At 41.5% G+C, this 25,324-nt stretch overlaps 2 protein-coding genes across 2 annotated transcripts; one reads left to right on the forward strand and one right to left on the reverse strand.

The window, feature by feature from the left end:
- On the forward strand, positions 1–23,722 carry LOC115432131 (calpain-1 catalytic subunit-like). The gene is made up of 23 exons (XM_030153000.1): positions 1–485; positions 1,718–1,760; positions 4,848–5,088; positions 5,501–5,570; positions 14,773–14,894; positions 16,466–16,599; positions 16,957–17,125; positions 17,249–17,332; positions 17,416–17,501; positions 17,585–17,659; positions 17,768–17,928; positions 18,223–18,392; positions 18,507–18,518; positions 18,962–19,173; positions 19,313–19,352; positions 19,436–19,501; positions 19,734–19,791; positions 20,102–20,166; positions 20,252–20,320; positions 21,211–21,289; positions 21,462–21,575; positions 22,209–22,267; positions 23,107–23,722. The coding sequence occupies exons 2-23, from the start codon at positions 1,750–1,752 to the stop codon at positions 23,131–23,133; spliced, it is 2,124 nt and encodes a 707-aa protein (XP_030008860.1). The 5' UTR covers positions 1–485; positions 1,718–1,749; the 3' UTR covers positions 23,134–23,722.
- A 49-nt stretch (positions 23,723–23,771) lies between these two features.
- Positions 23,772–25,267, reverse strand: mrps28 (mitochondrial ribosomal protein S28). The gene has a single exon (XM_030153188.1). It carries the CDS (start codon positions 25,236–25,238, stop codon positions 24,699–24,701), a length of 540 nt encoding a protein of 179 aa, XP_030009048.1. The 5' UTR covers positions 25,239–25,267; the 3' UTR covers positions 23,772–24,698.
- Positions 25,268–25,324: the final 57 nt, after the last annotated feature.

Here is a 25,324-nt window from a genome sequence, read left to right on the forward strand (position 1 = left end):
ATGATTAAAAATGAGTTAACAACAAATAACATTTAAAAGAACAAACAAATGATAAAATACCCCAAATCCTAATGAATACTCAATATTTAACTGAATACATCTGTGAGAAAATGACTGAATGTTAAACATAGGAGCTTGGTTAGCATTAGCACTAATGCTAATAGTCTGTAACAGCTCATGCTAACGTCGATGAATATGAAAATGTGTTTGGTCCTATAAGTATTTCATCGTGTCAGACTGTTGCTGTTCATGATGACTTGTAAAATAAAGGTTACAAGAACAAAAACATGCTGGTGCTGATGCTGCGGGTTTTGCTCCGCCCCTCCGGTCGGGCGGGGCCCTGGATACTGCAGCACAACACAGACCAGAGACCGGGATTAGGAGCAGCATCAGGACCGGACCAGGACACAGAACAGTGTCAGGACAGGACCAGAACCACGGTATCAAGACTCGAAGCAGCATCAGGACCCGGTGCTCGAGTCCCGGTGAGTGAATGTTTTCTAGCTGATTCTGATCCGGGTCTGGACTCAGATTCTAGTTTCATCCGGGGTTCATAAACCTGTAGGTTACCTTTACCGCGTCTGGTTCGGATTCAGGTCTGGGTCAGTAGATGGAGATTTACATTTACTTTTGTGTAACATGAAAATGAAAACAGACAAAAGACAGACTCCATCAATCAGGAAAAAAAATGTAATATAATAATAAATACGTCAAATCAGAAAAGTTGCTGAATAAAATCAGTGGAAAAAATACAAAATAATAATTTGACAAATAAAAAAAGACAAATAAAATAAAACAGAATATGTTTGCGTGATTTTCTGAAAACTATGATTGTAGGTTGAAGAAAATGTACATTTTCTTTGGTTTTAGTCTGTGTAAAATAGTAAAAGTTCGTGAATGACATAAAAACATTTAAACTGATGAATCATTTTACATGAGAAGCATTTTAATGTGAACAGAAACAGACACATGAAGAAAAACAAAAACCCACTGGAAAAAAAACAAACACTGGAAATAAATTTTTAAAAAATCACAGTACAAATAATATAAAAAAAGCAAAACAAAAAAACACTGAACATTGGGTGATGGTTTAAAGCCTCAGTGTTTGGTTCTAATGTGACTCAGGTTCAACATCTCAGTGTCTTCCTGCTCCACCATGCTGATGGACATGTCCAGCCTCTGATGGACAAATGATGGATGGCTCATGTTCAGATTCATCTTCAGATCTGTTTACTGTTGGACTGATCTTTCCTTAATGGACTGTAAAAGCCGTCCTCCAGGTCCACATATCTCTACTTTAATATACATTTGGACTGTGTTCTTGTGATTGTTATTGATTAAATATTAATAAGCTTTAACAGGAAGTGACGTGACATTGACAAACACAGGCCGGCCCTTTAAAATGTTTCTGCAGAGTCACTGGATTAATGTCCAAGTCTCAATTTATTCCACAAATATTATTATTATTATTATTATTATTATTATTATTATTATTATTATTATTATACAGTTATTAATGAAACTGAATGGTGTCTTTCACTTTGGTAAACACATCACATTTTTCATTTAACTCAGATGATTGACATCACTTTGCCGCAGATGATCAATCAGACTGATGGTCCAACCTCACGGTCAGGATCAGGCTGGGGTCAGGTTGGGTCGGGTCAAGGTCTGGAGTCTAAACCATCAGCTGATTCATGTGTTCATCTGTTTCCAGATTCTCCTCATCCAACTGTTTCCTGTCACTGGATGCAGAACAGGCAAGTCATCAGACAATTAGAGCTGAGAGACCAAAGATCACATGACCATCATTCACCCAGTCAGTTAGTCAGTCTTAACTGTGTGTTTAGTAATGTGTTTATTTATTCATTTTTTTTTTGTGTTCGTTTCTTGGTTCTTTCACTCATGAAACAGGTTTCTTACATCTCAAAGCCTCTGATGTTTGTTGTTTGACTTTTATTTTTCAGTTTTCACGCAGATGTTCAGTTTTAAAAGCTGATGTTGAACTGGTTCTGGTTTGTGGACCTGGTGAACTCATTGTGGTCTTCGGGACCATGTGGTACCAGAGTAGACTCAGGTTTTTAAATTCACAGGTTCTAAATATGGACAGGTTTGACTTATAAACTCATTAGTCCTGTTTGCACGGACACAAGTAACATGATTAAAAACCTGACCAGAATAAAAACGCTTCATATAAACACAATGACTGGAAGATTCAGACCCGATTGGACTCCTTCAGATGTACGTTTCCTTCTGATGGAGATGGTGGGTTCTACTAATCATTGGTCTGATCTGTGGAGCGTAAACAGTTCTTCTATAGTTCTGGTATAAATTGTCTTTACTGGTTATGTTTGTTACATCAGATGTAATGTATTTAACACTTTTACATCAGATAGACTTAGAAAAAAGTCAGAGGAAGAAGGAACACAACAAGATGGAGATAAAGCCACAAATGTATCAGAGTCACTGCTTTTTCTTTCACGGTTTCCTGAATGTCAGACACTTCATGTCAAAATGATTTATTCAGATCAGTCAAGTGATGATTGTGAGCACGCGTCATAATCAGATCAACTGTTTCAGATCTGTGCAAACAGGTGTGATCTGAACTGGGACCAGGAACGTAATGATTAGTGATGTGCAGATTGATACTGAAATATCAATATCTCAGATACCAGATCTTTACACTCTAGAACTGTTTCACAAATCAAAATATTGATACTTTTGATACTTCGATCATTTGAGGTAATGTATATCAGAAACATGGTGCAAGTTGCTAAACTATTGAGATCTTGTCCAAATGATATGCGACGATTGGTTGGAACTACTTCTTCTTCCGCCTGGGTAAGTGTGTACTGTGTCACGCTTCTCATTCAGTTAACTCTGACACACTCAGTCTGCACTGAGCAAAAAACAAACAGACTTAAGGAGAAAACAGTAAATATGCTTTTGTTCCTTGGCAAAAACTTGTGAATAAGGGAAAGTGTCAGTGTTAGATGCTTTTGTTGAAGTGTTACATGTTCAGTATTTTCATATTTCATGTTAACACGTTTATGTAACGTAAATTAAAGCAATACCGCAGAATTTTTGCTCACGGGGTCCCCGTAAAGTGAAGAAACAGTATTCTCTGTAACAACTGTCGTAAAATCTCTATCTTGGTAATACTTGTGCATTTGTTGACAAGCCACTGATGCTGGTAAACTTCCTGAGGCAAGACAGGAGATATACTGATAAAAATTTGCTATGATCTTCCTCAGTGAGACATGATCAAAATCATCCAATATAAAGTTTGGAGCCTCCGGTGAGATAATGTGCAACTTCCGTACAACATCAAATACTGTGCAGGAGGCAGAATCACATTTCCCTTTGCAAAATGAAACTTAAAACGCGTTACTAATTCCCCTCAGTCTCCCACTGTAGTGAAGCTCATTTACCTTTTCCCTACCTCTTGAAACTTCGCAAACTTTGATTTGAGGGGGCAGAGCATTTGGTTTTTTTTTTCCAGTGGAGGGAACTCCCAAGGTAGGTAAAATGGGCGCAACGACACTGACAAAAGTTCAATGTCTGGTGTACAGATTTGTTCTCTGATAATAACAGAGCTGCAGTATCGTTCATTAATATACAGACATACCCCACCTACCTGTGTTTTACCCGTTACTTCAGTATTGTTGTTCAGTCGGAAGGGGGTCCTAAAGTTGTCAGTGGCGAGACTGGAGTTGTGGTCCTGTTTGGTGAGCCATGTCTCAGTGAAAGCCATGATACAACATCCTTAAAATCCTTTTGGAAACAAATGTTCCCCCAGAGCTCGTCTCCTTTATTCCTTAAAAACCAACATAAAAGCTCAAAAGCCAAGACGCCAAACTCCTTACTGCCGGTCACTGTGTGTATGAGCCCATCAATTACATGACGTATGAGTGACGTATGCTGTAAAGCTATCAAATTTTGTAGTTCTTTTTGTGTAGGGGTCCAGACCCGAACCCAGAAGTTGCATAGTACCAGTGCAGGCAAGACAGACGCTCTGGAGTGATGACCAAAGTTTAATTGAACCTATTGTGAGTTGTACCACCAAAATGACCTGGAAAATATAGTCTGAAGGCAGAAAAAGTCTGTTGTGTTGGTTTAATATGCAAGTTTTCATTTTTATAATAGTTCTTAATAACTAAATAATAAGTTCTCTCATGTCTTGTATTTGGGGCTGCACAATTTTGGCCAAAAATAAAAACCAGATTTTTTCCTTTAAAAACTTGATTTACTCGATCTTGTTATTTTTAGCCACGAACTTCTCACTCCAGCAAATGCCATTTTTGTACTGGTGTGTGGAGACCAAAGTCTGTGGAGACCGCTCTCAAAGTTAGAAGGAGGAGCCTATGGTAGTCTAGAGGCATGCGGCCCAGTGACATGAGAGAGATTAAATTTAATTTGACGACTACCCTTTTTTAAACATCATCCTAATTAAATAATCCGATTTCGATTTAAAATTGATTAATCATGTTCTCTACTTGTATTCTTTTTGAAGCTATGATTTGAAATGCACTATTTTTTTTTTTTTTTTTTTTTTTTTTTTAGATTTTCCAGTCATTAAGTGTATTTGCACAAAGTATCAGATCGTATCGCCAATACCAGCCTGAATTTTACTTGGTATCAGATCAGAAAGGAAATCCGTGGTATTGAACATCAATAGTATCATAGTAATGATCCTTGAATAAAGCTGATTAAAGCGTCCTCACTAACACTGCTCTGTGATTGGCCGTCAGGATATCAACACTGCTCTATGATTGGCCGTCAGTATGTTAACACTGCTCTGTGACTGGTCATCAGGATTTTAATGCTGCTCTGTTATTGGTTATTAGAATGCTCTCAGGTACAGCAGAACGACTCCAGAAGGACCGGCAACAGGCCTCTGGACTGGGTTCAGTCCAGCAGGCCGTTCGGTACCTGAACCAGGACTACAACAACATAAAGGGGTTGCGTCTGCGAACCGGGACCCTGTTCGATGACCCCACTTTCCCAGCAGAACCAGCCTCACTGGGCTTCAAAGAACTGGCCCCGGGTTCCGTCAAAACCAGAGGAGTGGAGTGGAAGAGACCACCGGTGAGAACCCTCCCAGGACCAGAACTCAGACCAGAAACAGACTTGGACCCAGACCAAAATACATGCACATACACAAACCCAGAACAAAGGACAAGCACAGAACCACAACCAAACATAAACCCAGAATCAGAACAAGACCTCTTCTTTGTTGACCAAGACCATTACAAACCAGATCTCTGTAAACCAGGACCATTACAGACCAGTTATCTGTAGACCAGGACCATTCGAGATCAGATCTCTGTAAACCAGGACCATTACAGACTGTTTTTTTTGTAGACCAGGACCCTTACAAACAGGTTCTCTGTAGACCAGGACTATTACAGACCGGATCACTTTAAACTAGGACCATTACAGACCAGTTTTTTAAAGACCAGGATCAGGTGATGTCCTTGTCGCTGATTGCCTGTTTCAGGAGCTGGTAGACAACCCTCAGTTTATTGTGGGTGGAGCCACCAGGACTGACATCTGCCAGGGAGCTCTAGGTGAGTCATGTGACGTGATCACTGTTGCTTACAGAAGAAAAGGTTCAGGGTCTGGTGTATGTCCCAATTGTCCTCAGGACCGGTTTGTCTTCTCATCCAGACTCTAGTGGATTCTGATGGACTCCTTTTGGTCCATGTTATTCCAGTGTTTGTCCAGTGTGTTTGATTCTACATGGATGGAGACATTTCATGGCATTGTTTCTACTAAAACAACACCCTCAGGTTCTTCCATCTTCCACCAGAACAGACATGTGTTCTCTCTCCCTTGTCCTCAACACATCATTCAGGCTGAACTCTTTTCTCATGTGATATCCAACAACTAGTATGTGACTAGTCAGAAATTTGAAGTGGGTGTGGTCCCAAAGTTCTGTACTTGAGTTTATCATGAAATATGAAACATCCTGACCAGAACACACTTTGTTCTTCTTCTTGTACTGCAAGAAAACAAATTGTTCTTCTCATGTGGAGGATGGAATAACCTTTACACAACCTGTTAATGACCTGACCAGATTAATTTGGTACAACCCCAGTGTTAGTGCAGCATCTGTAAAACCACCATCAGCTGACCTGGAGTCAGTTCTAATGGAACTGCATGTTGTTTTGCTCTGGTTTTACACTCCATTAGTCCTGTCCCGGTTCTGGTCCAGGACCAGTTCAGTCCACTGTGGTTCTGGACTAGAGGTTCTCCAGGTTGATGAGGTGCAGTGACAATGTCAGTTTGCAGATGCAGCTCAGAGGTTCATGTGTTACTATGGTTCATAGTTTTAACCTGATTGTTGTTTGTTAATGAACATTAGATATCTGAGGTAAAGGCTGGATTCAGTCGTTGTCTTCCTTAGTCTGTGTTTCCTCAAGGTTTAATCAACTATTGTTGTCAAGGACGTTATTATAACAGCCAGAAGACGTGAACATTGTGACACAGAGACATTTATTTTCCTCAGGAAACTATTTGACTAAAGTTCTATAGTTCAATGACACCAATCCAGGATCATATCAGGAAACATCAGAAAAACAAACACATTATGTCCTCTATGTTGTAGTTATCCAAACTACACCCAATAAAAACGAGAAGAGACTCTGGACTTAAAAAGGCACATTCTTCTTTACTAACTTCAGAAAAATACAACCTTTCTGCAACTCTGCGACATACAAAAAACTTTACTTCCACAATATATATTTTTTCCTAAGCCTCATGGGAAATGTATTCTCTTAATTCAAGTGAATTGTAGCATTCAGTGTTTCTTATTCTTCAATCAATCAATCAATCAATCAATCAATCAATAAAATTTTATTTATATAGCGCCAAATCGGAGCAAAAGTTACCTCATGATCCTTTAAATATAGAATTGGTCGAAACCAGACTCTAAGCCAATTTACAGTAACCCAACAGAATCCTCCAGGAGCAAACACCTGTGACTGGTGACAGTGGCGAAGAAAAACTTCCTTTTAACAGGCAGAAACCTGGAGCAGACCCTGACTCCTGAAGGATGGCCGTTTGCCTATTCTTATCTCCTTTTAACATAAATCACATAAAAATCACATAAATTAAATGTATCGTACCTTTGACTCAGAATTCAATTAACTGCATTTACATATTAATTATAAACTTATTAATAACTCTCACCACAAATGCCTTTTAACTTTAACTTCTCCAAATAAAGTCACAACACTATGTCCACTCTGTCCTCTAGGTCCTCTGTGTCCTACGCTGTATGTCCACTCTGTCCTCTGTGTCCTATACTGTATATCCACTCTATCCTCGCATTGATCATTCATTGAATGTCTGCTTCTAGAAACATTTTCCTTTAGAAAACATTAGCCATTAGTCGTAATGTTAAAGGCGCTGATGTTGTTGATGTTAGCATTAGCATTAGCCTGTCCCTACTGACCATCAGACTAATGGACGAGCACTTAGACCATCATTATCTGAAGACCTGTTCCTGACTCAGTGTTTATTGAATTAAATGTCTGAATGTGTTCAAGACAGAAAATCATTAACAGATATTTACTGAAGGTTTGGATTGATGACAGTCCTCCAGAAATGAGTGGAAAACATGGATTGGACACACATCTATACATTTATATATCTATACATCTAAACATTTTTGTATTTATACATTTATATGTATCTACACATTTATACATCTATACGTTTACAGCAGTGACAGCTGCTCGTCTTTCAGAGAGGGGAAGCTCATTGTTGGCTTACATCAAAAAAATTGTCAAGTTATTTAAACATAAATTCGGCCCTTCTTTCCTTTTTAAGAAAATGGTCAGGGACCTTATCGTATCAAGTAGGCGTCTTTTCCAGGGACTTGACCAGTGTCCTCTCAATGGCCAGCAGAGCTAGGCTGCTTAGACGGCCTTGGTCCATTGTGTTGTGGGTGTAGGACTTGAGCCTTTTAAACAAGAGAAGCTCCTTTCACTCCAACCTAGCCAACAGTATGATTGATTTAACTATCTACAAAACGATATTAAACTCGAACAAGAAATGATTAAATTATGTAACTGAAACAAGAAAACGCTGAAATTATGTTAAATTGAAACAAGGAAGTACGATGAGTGTGTTTTATTTACAGTGCAAGAAATGAACAAGTAATGTCGTAATGGTTTCTCTCTCGATTTCACAAGCAGAATGCGCAATAGTATTAAACTGAACTCTGTCAAGTGAAGGAGTATATCTCAAAATAGCTGTCAATCAAATGGGATTCAGCCTTTCACCACCCACAGCTCCGTTCACCCCCAGAGACGCTGAGCATCCGGGGGCGGGAAAGCATCATGGCATTTATCCAATTACCGTCCAGTTTTTAGGCAATGAAAAAAACTGTTCCATGAAGTCCCATTGAAGTTCATGGATGCTGAGCGTCTACGGGCAAATACATTGACCATAGATTGTATGAGAAAACAGCGCAACAAATGTATGAGAAGTAGTGCTGGGCAGCGATTAAAATTTTTAATCGCAATTAATCGCACAGATTTCTGAGATTAATCGCGATTAATCTCATAGTTATTTGGCGGGTGGGGGGGGTGCCGTCCGCATCAACAGCGTGTTTTGCCTTTAAGTGATATTTCAGACTTGAAGTACTCTGGTGATAAAAATAATTCCACACTGCAGTGCTTCCAGACCACTTTGACCTTCTCAACCCCACCATCTGAAGACATTTAAAATGAAAATGTCCATGGAAAAGACTTTTCTCCATGTTTATGTCCACACCAGTTTATTTCCGCTTGTGAGTGACTGACAGGAGTCTTAAGACCACTAAGTACTAATACTAATAAGCCCAATAATATGTGATGTTCAGTTGTTAAAAGCAAGCAAAGGGGGCCCTCTAGTGGTCGGAATAAGTTGCACTAACATATGTTTTGTCCTTTCGGTGTTACCGTAGTCAGTTCGGACATAAGAAGGAACTAACAGGCACGTTTCTTTCACTCAAGAATGAATAGTATAAAATATCTCTGATGTGAACCTTTGTTGCTGGATAAAAAGACATTGTAAATCTTAAGTTAATCTGTAAATGCTAATCGTTAGCGTGTCAATGGATTTTCCCATTCAAGTTAGCATTGAGCTAGCGATCTTTTTCTCATTCATTTAAATGTATAATGCCATGTAAATGTACTAAGGCAATGAACAGAACTGAGACATATTTTGTGTGCATGTTGCAGTTTTACAGTGAGTCTCAAGTAAAAGATTTGGAGAGAAGTTTTGGGCGTCCGGCTTTTCTTGGGAAACCTGTTGTCTATCTGCCGAGCTCATTGCTACACGCACACAAGCAGGGGCAGAATAATAGGATGTGACGGAGCGGCCGTAGACGCCACGTCACTTTCTCCCGCACGGTGCATCTCCCTGTGTCTCTGTGGGAGGAGGTGGCGTGTGTAGAGTGCCAGTGTCCCACAAAGACCTGCTTCAATGGACGTGCAGGAAAGTAGTTTCTCCCCACATTCCCTGTTCTGAACTCTTTTTTTTTTTTTTTTTTTTTTTTTCCCCCGTGAGTAGTGCGGTTGAGGGTGCACACTCGACGCCTACACTTAAGACTCACAAACTCAGACTCACCAGACGCTGATCCAGCAGTATCTTCTGCCTCCGTTCACCACCCTGGGTGGTGAACCGGGGCACTTCCTGCTTAGCCCTTTTATGGCGCATTGTGGTGCGCCGTTGGAGGTCAGGTGACCTGGACTAGTTTATTTTTTTTCCTAATTATTCAATTATGTTGATTTTCATGATATTTACATTGAAAGTAAATGCCACATGGAGGGCATTTTGTTAGTATAATATTTCTGTTATTGGATGTGATTATATGGTAAATTATTTTTTCCTGAGTTTTGAAGTTTTTGTTAAAACCCTCTTTTTTATTAATTTGGTATGCCCGGGGGAGGGGCTAAGAGTATTTAATGAGGGGTTTTTCTGTCAGACGGGCAGACAGGGTTTGTTCTCCGTGCCGTGAACTTCTGCTGAAGGTGGATGGTTTTTTTCCTTGTATATACTTTAGTTTTGTATTGTAATTAATTTTTCACATTTATTCTGGTAAAAGGGGTGCTGAATAAAATCACAGAAAATAGTTTGACGACTGAGCCATCATCTTTTTTTTAATCTGGGAAACCCGAACCCGTGACATAGGAGTTATAATTCTACTGTCCTCGCTAAGACGTCTGTTCTTAGTCTGAGCTAGAGCTAAACTCTGAATTGACAATGTAAGATATGTCCTCTATGAAGTTTGCAGCTTTAATGTACATACTTGACATCATGCAGACTGACAGAGTGAAACTGTAAAATAAAGACAAAATAAATCAATTAGTTATGCCTATTAATGATATGCATATTCACAGAGAATGCATAGATTTAATTATTATAAACTTAAATTGATTGCTAATACAACAATCACATCGTAAATAAGTAAAGGTTAGTTCAAAGGCTGGCATATTATACCTAAACACAACCAATGAATTTACATAAACTTAACATGAACCTGCATAAAGAATTAGCAACCCATCTCCGACTGCTAGCATAAACGAATTAGCTTAAACATGTTAATAACTCATTGTAATAAACACATCCAAAATAGTGTCATAAATATGTTCCTAACGGCATGTTTGCATGTGAAATTATTTAGCAAACAACAGAATGATTGATACATACAGGCGTTGCTTCTGCAGGAGTTACACAAAGTTTGATTCAGCATTACTCGGAAAGTTCGCTTTCTCCTCTCAGCTCCGTGCGCAGTTCAGACACACAGAGCACCGGCGCTTGGTGCGTGTGGAGCGTCAAAATAAAAACATGAGTTTCAAAATAAGAGTCCGTATGTATAAATGAACTAAGACTTGCTTGAAAGGCAGAACGGCATTAACGGGAGATTTTTAAAAAATTGTCGGCGTTATTTAATGAATGCATTAATGCGGTAATAATGCAATAACTTGCCCAGCCCTAGTATAAACGTATAAAAGTGTAGATGTAAAAATGTATAGAAGTATAGATATATACTGTAAATCAGAGGCCATTTGTCGAAGACTGCAAGGGAAGCTCAGCTTCCCCTAAAATTCTGAAAATTAAATGATCAAATATGCACAGTTGTGTTGACATTTCATTAACTACAAATGTGTTAGAACAAGTTCATCTCAAAGACGAGTTCGTTCAGAATCAGCTTTATTACAAATCAACGGACTCGATGTTGTTAACTTCTCATTAGGGCTGGGCAAGTTAACGCATTTTTACCGCGTTAACGCATTCATTAAATAACGCCAACAATTTTTTTTTTTTATCTCCCGTTAATGACGTTCTTCCTTTCAACCAAGTCTTAGTTCATTTATACATATGGACTCTTAGTTTGAAACTCATGCTTCTATTTTGGCGCTCCACACGCACCAAGCGCCGGTGCCGGTGTAATTTTTTTTTTTTCTCTCTCTCTTTTTCTCTTTATGGGCTCAGCTGGCTGACAGGCAGCTGTCTGTACCGATAAGGCACCAGCCGACACCAACTGTACTCCCAGTCATCATTGCCCATTTTTCTAACACCTTTGCTTGTGTATCCTCTTTTATTTGGACATTTTACCAGGGAGTATCTCACACTACTTTTTTTTTTTTTTTTTTTCTAATTGTCTTGTCCAGCGTCCTAACAGCAGAATGGTAGTCTGGTTCCTCCCGGTGCTGAACAAATTTGCTTTGCCAAGAGTAACTTCATAAAGTATATGAAGCGCCCTTTGATATTCTACTGTGTTTATTATGAGTTTTGTTGAACCACATTTCGATGCCAGACGTGACATGGGGGGTAGAAGAAGGGGAGAGAACAAGAGAGAAGAAGGTGGCGAAGACCCTCGCAAGAAAGTATCAACAATACAAACAGCAACAACCACGGAGGCAATTATAATGGTAACAATAACTACAACCAGAACTGAGTAAACTGGGCAGAAGGGAGAGGGAAAAAAAAGAAAACAAACAATACTACAAAAAAAAGCAAAAAAAAACCACAACAATGAGATAAATAAGACCTATGAAATGAAAAATATAAGTAAGCATGAACAAAATATCGTATACCACGTTCGCACAAATAATACCTATAACAAATAATACCAGTAACAAATCCACACAACATCAGTTGTTCACATTAATCTGCTGTGACAGAGTGAACCAGGCAAACAGACTAAGGTGAAGAACACAGGCATGCAACCACAACCGCACTCCCTCCAAGGATAAGGGACCGACCAAGAGGGTCCCAAGGCCCGGCCATCCAGCAGACACCACAGAGAGGGGAGACGGGGCACACCCCGATGCCACAGCCAAGCGCCCTGGGGGCCCGGAGGCCCACCTCCCCATCTCACCAAGCCCAACCCCCAAACCCCACACACCCCCCAGTCCCCCACTCACCCATACAAGCACATGCGCACACACCCACTGACTCCCAGACATACACACCACCCATCCCACATGTTCGACCATTCACAGACACACACACAAACACCTCCACTCATGCCAATACACCCACCTACCCACATGCACGCCCACATGCACACATCTACATGTACACACACACCCACACATGTACCCACACTCATCAACAGCCCCTCCCACCCACCTGCACACACACCTGCACACACCAGACACGCGTATCTGGAGTGCCAGTGTAGCTGAGAGGAGAAAAGTGAGCAAACTTGCTGAATCAAACTTTGTTTAACTCCTGCAGAAGCAACGCCTGTATGTATCAATCATTCTGTTGTTTGCTAAATAATTTCACATGCAAACGTGTCGTTAGAAACATGTTCATGACGTTATTTTGGATGTGTTTATTACAATGTGTTATTAACATGTTTAAGCTAATTCGTTTATGCTAGCAGTCGTAGATGGGTTGCTAATTCTTTATGCAGGCTCATGTTAAGTTTAAGTAAATTCATTGGTTGTGTTTAATATGCCAGCCTTTGAACTAACCTTTACTTATTTACAATGTGAATGTTGTATTAGCAGTCGATTTAAGTTTATAATAATTACATCTATGCATTCTCCGTGAATATGCATATCATTAATAGACATAACTAATTGAATTATTTTGTCTTTATTTTATAGTTTCACTGTCAATCTGCATGATGTCAAGTATGTACCTTAAAGCTGCAAACTTCAAAGAGGACATATCTTGCATCGTCAATTCAGAGTTTAGCTCACTGTCTAGCTCAGACTAAGTACAGACGTCTTAGTAAGGACAGTACAGTCCTATTCTTCTGCCTCTGCTTGTGTGCATGTAGCGATGAGCTCAGCAGGACAACAGGTTTCCCAAGAAAAGCCGGACACCCAAAACTTCTGTCCAAATCTTTTACTTGAGACTCACTGTAAAACTGAAACATACATACAAAATATGTCTCAGTTCTGTTCATTGCCTTAGTACATTTACATGGCATTATACATTTAAATAAATGGGAAAAAGATCGCTAGCTCAATGCTAACTTGAATGGGAAAATCCATAGACACGCTAACGATTAGCATTTACAGATTAACTTAAGATTTACAATGTCTTTTTATCCAGCAACAAAGGTTCACATCAGAGATATTTTATACTATTCATTCTTACAACACCTGAACATAAAATACTCACAGGCAAACGTTTTTCGGGCCATACAGACAGAGTGAAAGAAACATGTCTGTTTGTTCCTTCTTATGTCCGAACTGACTACGGGAACACCGCAAGGACAAAACATATGTTAGTCCAATTTATTCCAACCACTAGAGGGCCCTCTTTGCTTGCTTTTAACAACTGAACATCACATATTACTGGGCTTATTAGTATTAGTACTTAGTGGGCTTAACACTCCTGTCAATCACTCACAAGCGGAAATAAACTGGTGTGGACGTAAACATGGAGAAAAGTACCGGTCTTTTCCATGGACATTTTAAATGTCTTCAGATGGTGGGGTTGAGAAGGTCAAAGTTGTTTGGAAGCACTGCAATATGGAATCATTTTTCATCACTGGAGTACTTCAAGTCTGAAATATCACTGAAAGGAAATACACGCTGTTGATGCCCCCCCCCCCCCCCAATAACTAAGCAATTAATCGCGATTAATGTCAGAAATCCACATGATTAATCGCGATTAAAAATTTTAATCGCTGCCCAGCACTAATATATACATACACACACATTTATACATCAACACATATACATATAAAATGAATGTATGTTTACACACAAAGTCGTTATAAATATATCTCATGAATACTTTAAAAGTACAAATAATAAGGCATTTGTTTTTTTCAACTCAGTCAGGAGACAAATTAGTCTTTAAACATAAAGAAAAAATATTTGACGTTTGTTGATGTTAAAATGTTTATTAAATGAACATATGGCTTTATATGACAGAGGACATGCGTCCGCTGTGATGGACAAGACTGTTGTAGACCCTGTCTATGTGAATGGGTACATGCCAGATAGAACTTAATCTGAAACTCTCAACCTGTAAATGGGTTGGTACCATACCCACAGTTTAACCAGGTTTTAACCAGGTGACGTTTAAGCAGGTGAGTTTAACCATTGACACTGACATTAAAACAGTGAACAGACTGAACACTGGAAGAACGACAAATAAACACGAACTGTACGCTTCACATAGTGTCCAATGAGCTATAGTAAAACATCAGGTGTTTTTGATTCACTAGTATTCTAAAGTTTTTCTGATTAGGTATTCTAAGGTGTTTTCATTGACAGGTTCTAAGGTGTTTTTGATTGACAGGTGACTGCTGGCTTTTGGCTGCCATTGGCTCTCTGACTCTGAATGAGCAGCTGCTGCATCGTGTTGTTCCTCATGGACAGAGTTTCAGTGATGACGACTATGCCGGCATCTTCCACTTCCAGGTGAGAGTCGGTTCACACCTTAACAGTGTCCACTCTCTGTCTGTAGTTCTGTTTCCATCCAATCTTCTTCTCATCTTCGGTTCTGCAGCCTACATAGACCAGACCTCCTTCTCCCTCTTCTTCCTAATTCCTACCCCAGACTCCTGAAGGTCCCCTATAGGAGACCACAAGGGACATGGTGGAAGTCCACCAACTGCGTGTGGACCAGTAGGACAAATCCAGCACCTGATGGTAAAATGGGGCAGAGCTCCACAACCAGGACCACATTATTCCACAGAAGATTTTCCTAACTACCTTGGAGACCTCACTGTCAGTGATGAGAAGGTCCTCCTCTGAGTATCCAGATTCTACAAAAGGTGTGTTGGTGCGACTGAGAAGATCTTCAAGGTATTCCATCCACCAACTGATAATGTATCCAGTTGGGGTCAGTGGAGGTCTGTTCCCACTGCAAACAACATAGCTGAAGCACCACTTCCTCACCTGAGTAACCTGGTGGTTTAACAAAACTTCTATGAAGCTCTCCAAAAGTTGGGTTCCATATCATCAATGAACTCCTCCAACACCTGCATTCCATTCGTCCTGTTGGTCCCTGTCCTGTACTTACCTGCTGCAGTCGAAGCAGTGGGGGTTTTGAACATGGTCCATTCAGATTCTATGTCCCATGCCTTTCAGGATGCAGGTGAAGCTGTCAGAAGTAGGATTTGATGATCTCCTGAACAGGAGACCCTGATACACATTTCCTAGTCCACCCTCATTACACCTTTAGGTTTGATGAGCTCCATTTTCCTCCTCACCACAACTCACCACCAGGTGTTGATCAGCTGGTAGATCACCTCCTCTAGGGTCTAAGACATAGTCACAAGCCTGATGACACAGCTACCAAGTTAATCACTGACCTGAAAACCCTTGTGCTCCAACATGTTTGTTGTGGACAAACTGTGGTGAATCCAATAACAGACACCACATGAGTTCAGATCAGGGTGCTCCTCAGGCTATTCCTTCAAACCAAACTCCTCCAGCTCTCACTGTTGTCTAACTCTAACCATAAGTGAGTGCTGAAGTCCAGTAGAAGGATGTAGTCCTAAGTGTGAACACCTTCTAGCACCACCTATGGACTCCAAAATCCAGGTACCATACAGATAATCAAAACCTGGTCCCTACCTTAAGATACAGAGATGATTCCTATATGTCAGTATAGTAAACCCACATGTGCACCATGTTCCTCCATACAAACTATCTGCAGCAGGTTGATTGCATGGTGCATTGAGGTGAGTCTGACTATTCATGGGTGGTATCTGTAGACCACCTGCACCAGCTCAGTCTTCTCCTTCCCTCTGGAGAAGTGACGTCCCCTGGTCTATAGATCTACCTTTGGTCCTAACATGGTTCCAGGGCAGGTCCAGTCCCTGATCTGGATCAAGGGTCTTGTTCCTTATATGTTCCTGACCGGGCATTGAATCAAAAAAAAATACAGCTTAGATGATTTATAAAGATTCATGGTTCAACCAGGGTAACGACAGTAATGGAGAGTCAGGGCATATTCCTCAGTCTGTCCATCTGTGTGTCTGTAGATCTGGCAGTTTGGTGAGTGGGTGGACGTGGTGATCGACGACCGGCTACCGGTTAAAGATGGAGAGCTCCTGTTTGTCCACTCGGCAGAGAAGGCAGAGTTCTGGAGTGCTCTGTTGGAGAAGGCCTACGCCAAGTAAGCTCCTCACACTGTGGCATGAATAACTTTAAAAAGTGACATCAAATACTTATATTTCACTAAAAGCAGCACAAGGATGAAGAAGTACTCCATGGAGTGATGGAGTACTCCATGTTTAGTTTATTTAATATTTTGTTGTTTACTGTGTGTTCTCTGGGTTTATTTATCATTTTATTGTTGTTTACTCCTTGTTTACTGAGTTTATTTAATGATTTGTGGTTGGTTTGCCGTGGTGATTTATGTTTTATTTTTTTTTCTGTTAGGTTTGTGGGTCTGTTTTATTGTTGTTTTTTTTGCCACTCTATGATCACTGTGTTCACCTTGTTCTTCACTGTTTTGTCATTTGTTTTTGAGGTTGAACGGTTCCTATGAGGCATTGTCAGGTGGAAGCACCACTGAAGGTTTTGAGGATTTCACAGGTGGTGTTGCTGAGATGTATGAGTTGAAGAAAGCTCCCAGAGACCTTCACCGCATCATCTCCAAAGCTCTGGAACGAGGCTCTCTGCTGGGTTGTTCCATCGATGTAAGTGTCTGAATCTTCTGACCATAAGTATCTGTACCTCAGAGTGTATCTGATGGGGTTCTGGTTTAATGGTCCCAATAATGGCAAACTGCTAATGGATGTTGCTAATGGTGTCCTGCTCAGATCACCAGTGCTTTTGACATGGAGGCAGTCACCTTCAAGAAGCTGGTGAAAGGCCACGCCTACTCAGTCACAGGAATTCGACAGGTAACAGAAATGTGACATGTGGACCTTCACAATGTTTGTTCATGTGACAGAAGGTCTTCATTAACTTCTGTTTCTATGTGCAGGTGGAGCACCAAGGGCAACCTCAGCGTCTGATCCGGATCAGGAACCCATGGGGGCAGGTAGAATGGACCGGAGCTTGGAGCGACAGGTGAGCTCAGTCCAAACTCTACCCAGAACCTTCTGATAAATATGTCCATCAGATGACGTGAACCTGCTGATCCTGTGTTTCAGTTCTTCAGAGTGGGATTTTGTGGATCCTGCAGAGAGAGAGGAGCTGCTGCAGAAGAAGGAGGACGGAGAGTTCTGGTAGGACCACCTCAGAAGAAGATCAGACCACACTGAGCCTGTCCATATGGTAATCTGTCTCTGTGTCCTCCTGTGCGTTCATCTGTGTGTTCACTTGTGTGTCAACAGGATGTCCTTCCAGGAGTTCTTGCGTCAGTTCTCACGGTTGGAGATCTGTAACTTGACTCCAGATGCTCTGAGTCAGGATTCCACTAAGTCATGGAACACCGTGATGTTTGAGGGAGGCTGGAGGAGAGGCAGCACAGCCGGAGGCTGCAGGAACCACCCCAGTAAGAACCATAACCAGGTCCAGAGACAGAACCAGAACCAAAATAAAAAAACAGAACCAGATTCAGTACCAGAACCAGAATCAAAATCAGAACCAAATCCAGATCAGACTAGCGGGTTTTATTTCAGGGGCAGGATTAGATGAATGGGCAGGGTTTTAGAGGTTAATGTCACAATCTGTAAAGAGTCAGCAAAGCACGACTTTCTGTTTGTGAGGGTCAAAGGTCAGCTTCACTGTGACATCATACTGTTGTGTACTCCTGTGATACTACCCATTTTGCATGATGCCTCTTCAGACACATTCTGGATCAACCCTCAGTATAAGATCCACCTCCTGGAGGAGGACGACGACCCTGAGGACGATGAGGTGGCCTGCAGCTTCCTGGTGGCTCTGATGCAGAAGGACCGCCGCCGCTTCCGCCACCATGGACATGACATGCAAACCATTGGATTTGCCATCTATGAGGTCAGAGGTCAAATGCTCCAATATGGACACACGCCATTTGTTCAAATTCATGGTTTTACATCTCAGAGCAGATGATGACACCACATCTAACTGATGGTGTTTGTATCGTTACAGGTTCCAGATGAGGTGACACCACATTAACCCTTTCATTTACATCACAATGACCCTTTCATTTACATTACATTAATCCTTTCATTTACATCACATTAACCCTTTCATTTACATCACATTAACCTTTTCATTTACTTCACATTAACCCTTTCATTTACATCACATTAACCCTTTCCTTTGCATCATATTAACCCTTTCATTTACACCACATTAGCCCTTTCATTTACATCACATCAACCCTTTCATTTACTTCATATTAACCCCTTTATTTACATCACATTGATCCTTTCATTTACATTACATTAACTCTTTCATTTACAACACATTAACCTTTTCATTTACATCACATTAACCCTTTCATTTACATTACATTAACCCTTTCATTTACTTCACATTAACCCTTTCATTCACATCACATGAACCCTTTCATTTACTTCACATTAATCCTTTAATTTCAGTTCTGTGGACGTCCCAGTGTCCATATGAAGAAGGACTTCTTCCTGCGTCACTCATCCTGCGCTCGCTCTGAGACCTTCATCAACCTGCGAGAGGTGACCTCAAGGCTCCGCCTCCCGCCGGGGGAATACCTGATCATCCCATCGACCTTTGAACCCAGTAAAGAGGCAGACTTCATCCTACGTGTTTTCACTGAGAAACAGTCAGAGACACAGTGAGTTTGGAGATGCTGGTGTGGTTTATGGTGGTTTCTTGGCATTGGAGAGTTCTGTTCTACTATCGTTCTTGTTCTGTGTCACGTGTTGTTGCTATGTCTGTTTTCACATTGTTAACATGTGGTTGTGGATCTGCAGGGAAATGGACGACTGCATCATGGTCAAGTTTGAAGACGAGGTGAAGTCAAGTGTCCCAATTTACTGTTGTTGATGGTTGTCATGGTGACTCAAACTCTTCTTCGTCTTGGTCTTTTTCTGCAGGAGGATGTCTCAGAGGGCGACATTGATGAGTCCTTCAGGTCCATGTTTGCTCAGCTGTCGGGAGACGTGAGTCCACATCCACATGGTCTGGTCTGGTGTAAAACCATGAAACCCATTCACACAGGACGTCCTCATTCATTCACTCATTTATTTTATTTCATCTATGGTTGAATGCGTTTATGACTCAGGTCTGTGACGACACCAGTTCAATGTGTCTCCAAATGGTTGTGGTTCTGGACTCTGATCCGGTTCAGGTGGTTCTACTGTCCTCTGAACCTGGTCCTGTTGATGTTTTCAGGACATGGAGATCTCTGTGAGGGAACTGAAGACCATCCTGAACCGAGTCGTGTCCAAACGTAAGTGGGTCCATCTCAGTCTACCTCAGTCCACCTCACTCCACATCTGTCCGCCTCAGTCCACATCAGTTCACATCAGTCCCCATCAATCCACATCAATCCACCGCAGTCAACCTCAGTCCACATCTCAGTCCACATCAGTCGACTTGAGTCCATATCAGTCCGCCTCAGTTCACAACAATCCACATCAGACCACCTCAGTCTACATCAAATCACATCAGTCCACCTCAGTCTACATCTGTAGCAATTTGAGGCGTAACCAATGGTGTGAGGTTTGAAAGGTTATGTGATGTTTGTACCATTTCTGCAGACAGAGACCTGCAGACGGACGGGTTTAGCATGGAGTCCTGCAGGTCCATGGTCAGCCTCATGGATGTATCCTTCTCTGGTCAAAGGTCATGACCCAGTGAACAGTTTACTAGTACACGTGTGAGCCAGTTTGTCCTGAACCAGAATTCAGAAAGATGGCAGCGCTCGGCTCGGCCTCATGGAGTTTCAAATCCTCTGGAATAAGATCCGAAAGTGGCTGGTGAGTCCAGAGACATCGGATCTGAAAGGTTGAGGAGAAAGCCACAAAGTGAACTGTACCATGTCCTGGGTCCATGATGTACCTGTTCCTCTCCATTGCCCCCTGCTGACCAGATGTTGTACAACTTATATCCAATGAGAAATAGGACACGTTCATCTTTTTCCTAAATGTGATTTTGGTTGTTTGTAGTTGATTTCTTGGGTATGTTTATGATCAGACCATCATGTTTGTGATTAATATGTTTTTATTAGTTATTTGATGTTTTGAAATGGGTGATTGACAGCTGTAACCAATCAGATGCAGGGTTTGGCTTTATTTTCACAATGGATGGAAACGTATCATTACATCCATCACTTTTTAATAGAGAGGTTAAGCTCCACCTCCCCCACTGGAGGACCACGAACAGATCAGACAAAGGATGAGTTGATAAATTCTACCAAAAATAACTGATATCCTTGTGTATTATTGGCTCACATCTCACAGAATAGCATGGGGGAACGGGGCTTATGAGTGATACCGCAGACAACCACGGGGGAGATGAAGTGTTCACATCCATCTTTATTTTCAGTCGACAGCTGCAATGACTGTTGGGTCATGTGACTGCAGAGTAACAGGAGACAACATTAATTACACACTGATACATTTAATCTGATTTAATGATTTGTTAAACGTTTCTGAAACGGTTTTAATTAACATTCAGTGAAGTCGTCGTATTTGTTAAATAGGTCTTGACATGTGTTGAATCAGAGCTGTGTTCAGTGATTTTATTTCCACAGAACATTTCTACATTTTCTTCAGCTCTTCAGCTCGTCTCCGATCAACCTCTAATGTGGTGTTAATGGCCTTCCCTATAAAATGACATCATTGACACTGTGTCCTGGTCTCTGCAGGGAATCTTCCGTCAGTTCGATCTGGATAAATCTGGATGCATGAATTCCTATGAGATGCGCCTGGCCCTAGAAAACGGAGGTAAGTCATGACCTCTGACCTGACACTCTGACCTATGACCAACACCCTAACCTCTGACCTGATACCCTGGCCTATGACCAACTTGCTGATCTCTGACCAACACCCTGACCTCTGACCTGGCACCCTGACATCTGAACAACACCCTGACCTCTGTCCTCTCCTGTCTCGTCAGGTGTCACCTTAAACAACCGTCTGTATCAGCAACTTGTGGCTCGATATGCAGACAACGAGATCATTGACTTTGACAACTTCACCTGCTGCCTTATCAAACTAGAGACGATGTGCAGTATGTACACAACAGTTACACAATTACTCAACAACTCCACAACATCTATAGATGACTGATATGTTGTGTTCACATTACCCTGGTGTTGCGTTCACATACCCTGGTGTTGTGTTCACATACCCTGGTGTTGCATTCATATACCCTGGTGTTGCATTCACATTACCCTGGTGTTGCGTTCACATACCCTGGTGTTGCATTCACATTACCCTGGTGTTGCGTTCACATACCCTGGTGTTGCATTCACATTACCCTGGTGTTACATTCACATACCCCGGTATTACGTTCACTTACCCTAGTGTTGTGTTCACATACCCTGGTGTTACATTCACTTACCCTAGTGATGTGTTCACATACCCTGGTGTTGCATTCACATACCCTGGTGTTGCATTCACATATGCTGGTGTTACGTTCACATACCCTGGTGTTGCATTCACATTACCCTGGTGTTGCGTTCACATACCCTTGGTGTTGCGTTCACATACCCTTGGTGTTGCGTTCACATTACCCTGGTGTTGCGTTCACATACCCTGGTGTTGCGTTCACATACCCTGGTGTTGTGTTCATATTTCCTGGTGTTGTATTCATATACCCTGGTGTTGGTCTCAGCGTTTGTTGTTCTGTGGTTTCCATCAGAGGCCTTCCAGGAGCTCGATGAACATCGGACTGAGATGATCGAGCTGAACTTCACTGAGGTACGTTGGTCATGTGACATCAGGTGTATTCAGGTTGTATGACACATACAGTACTGTACTAAAGTTTTGGGCGGCCTTTAGATTTGTTGTTTTTGCAGCGCTGAAATGAATATTCATATTTATATCTCAGTCTTTTTTCTTCAGATATAAGAAAATACAGGAAATATGTGCACCCGCTTAAAAGACACAAAAAACAGAACTAAATGGGTTCATACTTTACTCTAGTATGTACAGCAGTAAAAACAAAAGTGAAAAAAAAACAGCTTCTATAAACCAAAGTGGTTGTATTTAGTGTGACTTTCCTTTTATATTTAACATGTCTTTAATCCTTTTGTTCAGACAATATGAAATTTTTGTCATTTACTTTCTGATATTTTAATTCCAGGTTTCATTCAACACATGCCAGTTGTTTCTAACAGTTTTTGCTGCTTCTTGTCATGGGGTCAGAGGCCACACTAATTACTGACTTTAAACTTTAGAACCCATTTAGTTCTGTTTTTTGTGTGTCTTTTAAGGCTGTGCACATATTTCCTGTATTTTCTTGTATCTGAAGAAAAAAGACTGAGAAATAAATATGCATGTTTATTTCAATGCTGCAAACACAACAATTCTAAAAGCTGCCTAAAACTTTTGCTCAGTAGTGTACATGGGACGTCCCCCTGACATGCGTTTCATGTGCATTGAAGTCTAGTTCTCTTCCACATCCTGGATGCAGATGCATGTGTTAGGTTGTTCACACCTGAAAACTGTTAAAACAGACACGTGTGAAGGTTTCACAGATCAGTCCATGTGTTGTATGACTGTTATTGACCTGATGGTGGCACTGTGTCTCTCCTCAGTGGCTCTGCCTGACCATGTGTGGATGAAGCCTCTGGCATTATGAAGCCCCTCCCCTCCAGACCTACCTGACCCGCCATTATGTCGCCATAGATTAATTAATGATGCACAGCATTAGACTGAAGCAAACAAACACCATCACACATTGAGACTGATTTAACCCTGAAATGACTCACATGTTCAGTGATAACACGACTCAGTATCAAACCTGATCAACATGTCAATATGTCTGATCAATGCAACAAATGATCAATAAAACAGTGATCAATACAACATCTGATCAGATTTACTCAAAAGATAATTATTAATTTGGATTAACTGATTCAAACAGAAAAAACAATTATTTAATCAAGTGAAATTAACACATGAATGTATTGATCCTGTAGTAACCGTTTGTAGTAGTGCTCAGTCTCATACAGTTATTTAATACATATATATACTCATATACTCTGGGCTACATGTACTTGTGCATGGTGAGTCCTGCTGCTTCCTCAAGCTGCAGATAAAGGGCGCTAACGCTATGCATGATGGGGGGGTGATGCTGACCTTTCACCTCCTGTGTGGGATGTATTTGAGGTCAACTCAGTTAAAAATGAATAAAGATAAACATGAAACTCATCTGAGCATCTGTGTCTGTTTTCACCTGAGGTCATGTAACCTGTTCACCTTCACCTGATGGAACAGATTTTATTTACCATCCACATGACACATTTCACCAGTTTGTATGAATGTTCACAGTGAGATGATCAAAGACCATAAGACATCCAAAAATGTACTTGGAAACATGTTTCGCAAACCTGCACAGTACTAAAAGTATGCACAGGTAGATGTGAAAATGAACGCATAGAAAGTTTACTGTTGAGTTTCAGTTGGGACAAATATTTCTAAACTGTGAAAATACTGAGAGATCAAAGATAAACCAGTAGAGACACTAGTCTTGAGTTCATCTGATAAATAGAACATTACTTATTTTTCAGTTTTGTTTTCAAGAAAACAAACCAGTCCAAACAGGAAACACACAACATCCCATCAGGAAATTAACTAAAGAATCGCCAAAAAATAAAACAGACTGCATAAGCTAATGTGGGTTTTACAAGAGCAGGAGTTCTGGTCTGGGTTTACATGGTTAGTTTGATGTGATGATTCATTTCAAACACAAATGGAAACAGCTTGAAAAGGGTTTTTTTCTGACAAATGTTTATAATGAAAACCACGATGGAAACAAATTTGTTCTTCATGAAACTTTTTATATTACAAGTTTTTCAAGAATCAATGTCTTCATATTAACCTGGTTCAGGTTTTCTGCTCTGAGCTTTGGCCCCGGGTTCCTCCGTCCACTGGGTCCAGATCTGGACTAGGACCCTGTTAAACCCCTGAATCACAACATTTCTTTTAGTTTTACTTAAATAGATCAAGCTGGATAATCCATTATGGACACAGGTGTTGATCAAAATAAAACCGTTAATCGATGATGAATCGTCTCTGACGCGGTTAACAATTAGATCATCCTGTTCTTCATCCATATTTCATCTTCCAGTTTAATCAGTTTAGAAACTGTTCCGTTCAGTTTCTGGTCCGGACTCCGGGTTCCGGCTCAGTCCCGGTTTTGAGGTTCCCGGGTCTCTACGGTGCCCAGCAGCACAGCCTCGGCCTCCAGCAGTGTAGTGTCGGTGTTGGCTCCCAGGAAACGGCCGGTGAGCTCCAAATCCTGGAGCAACAGCCGGACCCTGCTGCCCCGCTGCAGCCGCTCTCCGTTCGCGGGCCGCCTGCACACGCAGTGGAACTTCCCCCCAAAGTCAATGTACAAGTCGTCCTGGACTACGTGGAAGACCCGGCCCACCACCACCTTGTCCCGGGCCGGTCCCATCTGGACCAACGGGGACTGGCGGAGCAGCGAGGCGAAGCTGTTCTGCGGCGCGTTGGAGGAGGCGCCTTCACCGCTTGAAGCCGCTCCACCCTCCACCGCCTCCCTCCGGAGCTCCGACTGCAGGTCGAAGGCCGCTGCGAAGCCGGACCGGGGTTTGTCTGAAGTGGCCTGCTCCCCGTCGGGCGGACTGGGCCCGGAGGAACTGAAGAACCGGCACCTGAACGGGGCAAACCGGGCCACACACCTGACCTTATACAGCGCCGCCATCTTAGGTCTGTCCCACAATGCACCGCGGCCACTTCGGTTGTTGGTCTCCAATAGGTCTACGACAGCGCCCCTTGGCGTCGAACCCC

Source organism: Sphaeramia orbicularis, chromosome 1, assembly GCF_902148855.1.
Source record: "Sphaeramia orbicularis chromosome 1, fSphaOr1.1, whole genome shotgun sequence".
Classification (NCBI taxonomy): Eukaryota; Metazoa; Chordata; class Actinopteri; order Kurtiformes; family Apogonidae; genus Sphaeramia; species Sphaeramia orbicularis.